At 45.0% G+C, this 8,373-nt stretch overlaps 1 protein-coding gene across 1 annotated transcript in view; it reads right to left on the bottom strand.

The window, feature by feature from the left end:
• Nucleotides 1-830: 830 nt before the first annotated feature.
• The window catches only part of LPCAT2 (lysophosphatidylcholine acyltransferase 2), a 58,310-nt gene continuing 50,767 nt past the window's right edge, over nt 831-8,373 (bottom strand). The window contains exons 13-14 of the mRNA XM_037515807.2: nt 4,021-4,156; nt 831-3,434 (exon numbers count right to left, since the gene is read on the bottom strand). Coding sequence (XP_037371704.1) covers nt 3,250-3,434; nt 4,021-4,156 — 321 coding nt within the window. The 3' untranslated portion in view covers nt 831-3,249. The remainder of the gene's footprint in view (nt 3,435-4,020; nt 4,157-8,373) is intronic.

Genomic DNA, 8,373 nt, shown 5'->3' with positions numbered 1-8,373 from the left:
GCAGCACGAGTTGGATCCCCGGCCAGAGAACAACCCACATGGCACAGCAGACCTCTCCTGTCTCCCCGCTGCTCCCCTCAGCAGTGGATTTCAGTGGATCTGCCTGTTCTGTTCCCCACTCTGTCTCTGGTGAATCCTCTTACCGCCTGTACCCTAGTTCTTATATGCATAAATAAATAAATCTTTTTTTTAAAAAAAGGGAGGCAGTCTCTTCTAAATATCCATTACAGGTATTGCCACCAGCTATCACTTTCAGACTTCCAAAACTAGAAGCAGTGGCAGAGAATTAGATACATCCAATGCAGGCGACTTGGCCTGTTAGCACTCATTATGCCATTGTCCTTCCACAGAACTGTGCTGATTGAAATTTTTATGCTTTGTAGGTCTTTGGAGCTAGCATTTCTCATCTCAAAGAGTAACACTTTAAAAAACTATTATCTAGAACCACTGTGTATTTAACTGATTTAATGAAATTTAATTCTTACTTTAAATACTAAAAGGAGAGCCAGCCTCTCTGAGGTTAGTCATTGTTAAAGGGGCATAAAGGAGAGGCCTGCTCTGTTGTAACACTGATGGTCAGGTCCGTGCTACTGCATACGCCCCAGCAGTCGAAAGTTGATTTCTTTAGGAATACTAACTAATGCTACTTAGGCTAAAATTTGAGTTTTTCATTAGAGTAAAATCATGTCTGACATTTTATAAAGCCTCCATGCAAACAAAAATGATTAATCACATTCACAAATATGCAGACTTATATTCAAGCCATGATATTAAAAAGGTATATTACATTTGAGACAAAATGGCAAAACCAGAATTTTTTAATTGCCAAGAATTTTATGTAAGTTTATTTATTCAGTAATATAATAAAATAGGAAGATACACTGGCAGAAGTGGAATTAAAGAGCATAAAAAGTCATTTCAAAACAGGAAAACAATGGAATAACTTTCAGAGAATGCCTTTAATTTCCAATGTTACTTGTTCATGATGGATATGTTGCTTTTCTATAAAAAAAAAAATTCATGGTACCTGAGTATTACATACATTCAATTGCATATCATGGACATTATTATAAAAGTGTACTTTCTGATTACTTAAGCAATTGCTTTTACTTATTCAATCCTTTGTGTAAAAAGCTTTAAGATAAAAGCAAATAATAATAGATACTGAAGGATGAAACATTTTAATAAGCAATATATATTTAATATATATTTATTACATTGGGATACTACTGCTTAATATGTAAAACTAGTTTGAAATTCTGACTCTGGATTAAATATAAACTCTAACACCTCTCATGGAACTTCTCAAGTTCAGAATGGCTTTGAAAAAGTAGCTTGGAGGTGAATCACCAGCATGTTCAGGAGCATAGCCCAAACAGACTTTGAATTCAAAGACTGAATTCAGAATGGGAACCAACTATTTTTTGTACAGTATATTAATACACTGGTTCTTTGTTCAAAATTTCAAATACAAATGATATTAACGATATGCATGCATGATTGACATCTGATAAAATGGCACTTGAGGAAAATTATTGCTCAACTAAAGGAAAAATATCCCTGTAAGATTCTTGCCTGGAGGCTAAACCGTGGCCATCCATTAATAAAGTTGGCTTTGGGATTCCCTAACTTTTGGTGATAGTTTGGAAACTTTGGTGCTTTCCCTGTATATATTTCAGGCAAGCTCTAAACATGGAGAGGACATTGCACAAAATAAAGCTACCATGTAAATGGTAAAATAGATTAATTCTAATGTTAGATAAATACAGCAAACCTGATTCATTTAGTGAGCAACTGCTACATTCTGAACTCTGACTCAAATGAAACCACCCCCTGACCAACAATTTTCTTTCCTCATTAGGAGATCCATGTTACCTTCAATAAGGCAATTCCCACCTCGCCTTTGGCCATAGTAGCTGCTTTAAAACAAAGTTCCTAACCTGCAGATCATGTACAAGGGTAAGATTCCCTTGGCAAGTGATTAAGGAATCTGTTACAGAGATGCATGCTAAAGAAAATAAGAATTTTAAGAAGTTTTATCTCATTAATAGCGCTTTCTCTTCTCATCCACTCATATTCAGTAATCCTAGAAACTGATATGGAAATGGGAAAAACGAACTTGTGAAGGTAAAAGTATTACATCATCTTATTCTCATTTCTGGAGTGGGAAGGGATTAGAAGTAACAGACTATGAGTTTATTTCCTTAGGGGAAATAGATTTTAAAAAGTCTCTTTTTAGTGTTTACAATGTTGATTAATGCTCATCAGTCAATCATTAAATCATGAATGCTCACCAGGAAAGTGAGCCCATGTCTGCTGCACCTCCCCCTGCAGTGACCTTTAGGGCTAACCGGCCCTAGGTCCGGCTGGGCAACCAGCGCGCAGGGGAAGAACAGCAAAACCCTACCTGCTGCACCTCCCCCCGCAGTGATCTTTAGGAATGGCTTTCGCCACGGTCCCTAGGTCCGGCTGGGCAACCACCAGCAAGCGGGGAGAGAACAGCCTGAAGCAGAGGAAGTGCAGCAGAAGTTCCCTGAAAAGGCAGAAGCTTATCAATAGATAACGACCACCAAGAACCACTACAAGAATGCTAAAAAATCTTATCCTGTCTTCCTAGAACTACAAACTTTAATCCCTTATCTGTCTTTCTAAACTTCCTCCTTTCTTCTATAATGGTCATTGTTTGTTATGTAGATCACCTCCCTGATGGTGATAGACTGAGCCCATGAGCAAGCTAATTTCTTTGATATTCATTCCTGTGCTTTTGGAAAACATATATATACTGGTCACAAACTCAAAGAAAATTACACTCAGATTTTCACTCTTGAAGTGTGTCTGTGTGTCATTTCTTTCGCCGACGCCCTGACCACCCTGCACGCTTCTCTCAACCCTGAGGTGGCCTCATCGTCTACTGCTGTGCTGGTCCGCGGGCACATGTCATTCCTTTGGATATGCAAAGTTAACTGGAAAATGTATCCAAGCATATTTGCCAGTAAGCCAATCCCTACAGTACAGTGTAACATAAAAGAAATATTACTTGATAGACACATGTGAATGAAAGCATTTCAGTAAGAAAAATCTACTATTTTTATAAAAAAAGTTTCCCATTTTAAACATCATCATTACTCACCATCACATTTAAAATACTATCAACAACCGTCTTTACAATTCCATCACATTTAAAATACTATCAATAAGCGCCTTTGCGATTCCGAGTAAGAGACCCTCATTTCCTTCCTGGGAACACTGTCAGTCTTCCTTTTTGTCCGAGGGACTCTCTTCGTGGTGTTCAGGGCTGACTTTGTTACTCGCAATGGAGGGAGCTGCCTGAGCCTCTTGGGGCAACGAGAACACGTGGCACGTTTGGAGGTCCAAGTATGTTGTAAATATCTTGGCATATTCTGGATGCTTTAGGGCAAAACTTTTAAATTCCTCTACAAGAGGAGAAAAAACAATCCAATTACATTGAGGTGAATCTTCTTTTTGCATGACGCACGTGAACATAAGACTTTACTCCTGCAATTCCTGCAGGATTCCTATACTTAGCTCTCACAAGCGACAGACACAGGCACTTTGGAGAAAGGGTTTTTCGTGTTCTGACTTGGAGATATGGATACTCTACGACCCATGAACTCCATTCCAACATATATAACTCAGAGAAATTTCTATATAGTGTGTCTGGGAGCCAGGAATGGCAATGTCTATAGCAGCATCATTCCTAATAGGTAACCAAAGGGAACAGGTCAAATGTCGGTCAGCAGTAGGGGGATGGATAGACACTGGGGCGTGTCCATGGGACATCCTGCTGTACAGGGAGAAAAATGAACAACTGTGTGGGTGAGCCTCAAAGCCCTGATGTTGAATGATAAAAGCCAGATACAAAAGAGTACATATTGGACACATCCATTATATAAAGTTCAAAACTTGGAGTCTGACTGGTAACTGAGGCTGCCTGAGGGTCCCCCCATAGTCCAGATGCCCTCCCTGTAAACCGAATGGGGAGCAACAGTGCCTACTCACCATAGGAAACAGAATCCCCCTGGGCTATTTCCTTGAAGAGACCAGAAACGTCAAGGTCAGGCACTCCGAGCGAGGCCTGCAGGATGGTGGAAAACTCTTCCTCCGAGATGAAACCATCCTCATCGACGTCAAAGAGCTGAAGAGAAAGAGAGTTTGACGTAAGAGCAGCTCCCAGAGAAACGGCAGCAGGGAGCAGCCTTGGAGGACATACTCTTTGATAATTTGGGTATTTATCACGCCAGGGGCTAAGGGCTTGAATATGAAGCGTGGTCTCTGGGGCCCTCACAACGCTTACAGTTAGCAGTGGAGAGAGATGGAGTAAAGATAGGGGCTGTGTCAGCACTAAGTCCCAAGGATGCAGGGGTCGTGTGGAGACCAAGATGAAGCCTGCTCTGAGAGTGCAGGAGCCTTTACAGAGGTGCTGGCATCTGAGCTGTGACTCAGCACATGAAGAGATAGTCCTGGGATCTGGGGGTGGCCTGCGCGCAGGTCAGGACCTGAGCACAAGCAGGCCGTGACGAGATACAAAGCGTCCCTGGCCCTGGAGGGGTCACCGTGGAGGCCCTGTATGTGGTCACGTGGGAACTGAAGGAGCTTTGGGGCAGAGTGTGGAAGATGGACTGGGGAAGGAAAACCCATTGGGAGTCAGGTAAAGAAGCAGGAAGGACAATGGGGGATGGAATTTATGAGGAAGCCGCCAACGCGTATCAGTAAGAGGTCGCAGGGATGGAAAGGAAGGCGTCAAAGATGGCTAAGGTCTTGTATCTCAAACATGGGGGTGAAAATGGGCCACATTCCCAAGAATGGAGGGCAGGGGGCCTGGGGGGGGTTAAATTTGAGTCAGAGGTGCCAGGAAGATCAGAGATTCAGCCTCTTAGCACAGGAGAGTGATGAGGTTTGAAATATAGACTTAGATAAGACCTGGAATGATGGCTATGTTGACATCTGTGCAGAATGTGCAAAGTAAGGCAGAGCCTTGGGAACAGCAAGAATTGAGGCGTGTGGGGAAGGGGAAGTGGCTGGAAAGACCGAGACAGAGAACGAGCAGAGAAGAGCACGCATCTTGGGGGCTGCGGGAGCTGTTAAGAAAGAGGAAGAGACTCTGACAGGGGTGATGGCTGCCAGAGTAAGAAGCTGTGGAAGGGTCAAGCAGGAAGCCAAAAGGTCTGCTGGATTTGGCAACAGGAGACCCTGAGGACAGCAGGAAGCAGTTTCAGGAACTGGAAGCCGGATGTAACGGGAATCAAGGAATGAACAGAGGCGAGGGGTGGAGGCGACAAGTGTGGACTCTTAAGAAATTATGGAATGAAGGGAAGGCGAGAAATGGGCCGTGGCCAAGCACAGAGGGAGACTGTCTTTAGGAAAGAGGGAACGTGCATCTGTACAGGGAGAGGGGGAAAGGCAGGAGGGTGGGAGAGTTTGGAAGTCAAGATTACTAATCATTTATATCCCATAGTTGAAATCCTCTCCTGGGTATTAACATTTTTTTTTTTTAAAAAAACAATGTATAAGCTTATTCTGTGGAGGCACCAATCAGAAGGGCTCAACTTACTTATCTAACCCTTACAGTCTGACGGAAGGAGGCGCCCTCATCTCACGGATGCAAAAGCCAACACCATGTCACTCGCGAGTGGTAGAGCTGGGGACCCAGCGGGGCAAATGGTAACAGGAGTTCTTGCTCTACAGGGATCTACTTTTTTTTTCTTTCTTAAGATTTATTTATTTATGCATACAAGAACTGGGGTACAGGCCAGGGGTGTGGGGAGTGAGAGGATTCACCAGAGACAGAGCAGGGAACAGAACAGGCAGAAGGACTGAAGTACACTGCTGAGGGGAGCAGCGGGCGAGTCAGGAGAGGTCTGCTGCGCCATGTAGGTTGCTCCCTAGCTGGGGATTGAACTCGTGCTGCAGAGGCTGCGGATTGCTGCATAGTGCAGTGATTTAATCCACTGCGCCACCAGGGAGGCCCAGGATCTACTTCTGACCAAACACATGCTCAGACTAAGCAAGCGGGCCCTGGATGAAGGTGCCATGATCACAACAAGCCCATGAGTTGTGTTTCGAGTGCCCCTGAGGGTGGGAGGACAATCCCATCTGCAGTTGGTCTGCTGGCCCCCTAGGAAGGCACTGACTCCAGTTCACCCTCTATTGCTCAGACCCCACGTGGTGGGGGTGGGAAGAGGCATATGCTGACTAATTTGCTTTACAAATGGCAGCCCCAGGGCCCTTTGGGGGCTTCCAACAGGAACTGCCAGGGTTCATACTCTGTCCCTAACGGAGCTCTCTGGTGGCTCTCCCCCTATAAAGCGCCCTTCATGCGTCCCTTGCTGGGGTCGTTTACTTTCTCTCCAGCTGTCCTCTGTCTCCATCATCCTCACGGAGCCCCACTCTCCACCCCTGTTTACTGTTCATTCCCAGTCATGTCCCTGCTGCAAAGTTCCTGGATCTAAGGTGAGTCTCCGATCTGGGCTCTGGGGAGTGCAGGCAACAAACACAGGTTCTTCTTTTAAGAAAGGAAGGAAGGAGAGCCAGGGGCCAGCAGCCACGCATAAAAGCCTGGGAGGCCGTTCCACCGCCCAGTTCCTTCGGGAAGGGGATAATGATACGTCCCCATTGCACAGAATACTGTGGACTCTTAATCAAAACATCCTGTCTTCTCGGGCCAGCAAGCACATGGCCCAGGACCATTTGGACCCTCCCTGGAATTTGAATTAAGAACAGAGTTGCAGTGGCTCATGGGGACTGCGAGGAGGCCCGAGAGGAGTGGAGAGCAGGCCCAGAGCTGCAGCGTCTGTGCCTCCCGGCCCGGTCCCTCCCAGCCCTTCCCGCTAATTCCAGCTGCTGCTCTCAGCGGAAGAGCTCTGAGTAATATTCTGCCTCTAAAGGTCACTGGGACAACGATGACTGGGCAAGATCAAAGATGGGAAGTTAACTGTGGTCGCTACCCAAATAAAAGGATGCAAATGGCTCCTCTCTACCTGGAAAGGATGCTGCTGAGTGAAAAATAAAAGTGGACCAATGCTCCGCAGACCCACCTGAGAGGCAGGCTGAGAAACGACTAAGGGACGCTGACCCCGGCCTTACAGGAACAACAGTAGCTTCAGGTTCTATTTCCTCGCTCCTGGCCCCAGGCTGAGGCCCAGGCTAGATGAAAGGGGGTGGAGGTAGGAGGGATTACTGCCAAAATAAGGGGGGGTGGGAATTGTATGGGGACTATACCAAGATGAAAAAGCATACACTGTGCAAAAATGAAAAATGATGTAAAAATATATAAAATTATATATATAATTATAATATATATAATACGGTATAAATATATTATAAATATATATATATATATATATATATAAAACACGATGTTATGAAAGAACAGGCCAACCAAAAAAAAAAAAAAATCTCCGGACTTTTTTAAAGCAATAATGACTGTGATTATGTGCCACGTTTTCTATCAGGCCTCTCATTGGTAAACCAGGAGTGACCTTTGGCCCAACTAAACGTGTCATTACACACATGAAATCCTAAAAGAGACACAGAAATATTTGGGCTGGAATAAGACAGCTATGGGTATAATTTTAGGTTTTATGATGAGTGAGTCTGTAAAAGCCAAGTGTTTGAAACTTGGACAGAGTTCTGGTTCCTGCCTATGAGCATCTGCTAAGCATCAACCACTAGAGTCTTTAACAGTTAACTCAGTTGAAACCAAACTGAAATAAAAAGTGAACTTGGGGCTGCCTCTGTCAAAGCAGAACCCAGGGACATCCCTGAGGCCTCTCCTGGTGGCTGGAGACAGGAGGAAGGATTTTTGGGGAAGAATAAGTTTCTAGATAACAGAGGAGAAAACAGCTGGAGTCACAGTGGCATATTCTTGGAAATGGGGTTAGAGAAAGTCCTCAGCTGGCCAGAGGCCTGGGTCACGAAGCTGAACGGTGAGCCTCTGTCCACTTGGCTTGTGAGGCCAGCAGGGAGCAAGTTTTGCTTTACCTGAGAACAGATCACTCCAGCTTGGAAGTCAAGGGAACCTCCCGTTAAGTAGTAATGTGTGAAGCTCCTTTCATGGAGGGAGAACCAAAAACGTGTTTTGGAAATGGACTCTTCCCTCCTGTTATGCGTGTGTAGGCAGCGAAGGCGTCTGAGGCCTCACAGGCCCACCCCTACATCGGGCCCTGCTGGGGACCAGGCCGCAGATCTTATTTGGCTGCCCACACCCCCTACTGCTGTGCACGTGTGGTGCTCCAGGAAAGCATGTCAGGTGGGAACTCGGACATATGTCCCCTGGTCCTGCCACCACAGAGTAAGTTCCATCGGGAAAAACCATCTGAAATGTCTCTGAGATAGAGAGTGAGAAAATAAGGA

This window comes from Talpa occidentalis, unplaced genomic scaffold (assembly GCF_014898055.3).
Source record: "Talpa occidentalis isolate TD23 unplaced genomic scaffold, MPIMG_talOcc4v2.1 talOcc4.17, whole genome shotgun sequence".
NCBI classification, from domain to species: domain Eukaryota; kingdom Metazoa; phylum Chordata; class Mammalia; order Eulipotyphla; family Talpidae; genus Talpa; species Talpa occidentalis.
Note: the sequence above shows the minus strand (reverse complement) of the source record. Positions and strands in the feature narration are given on the sequence as shown.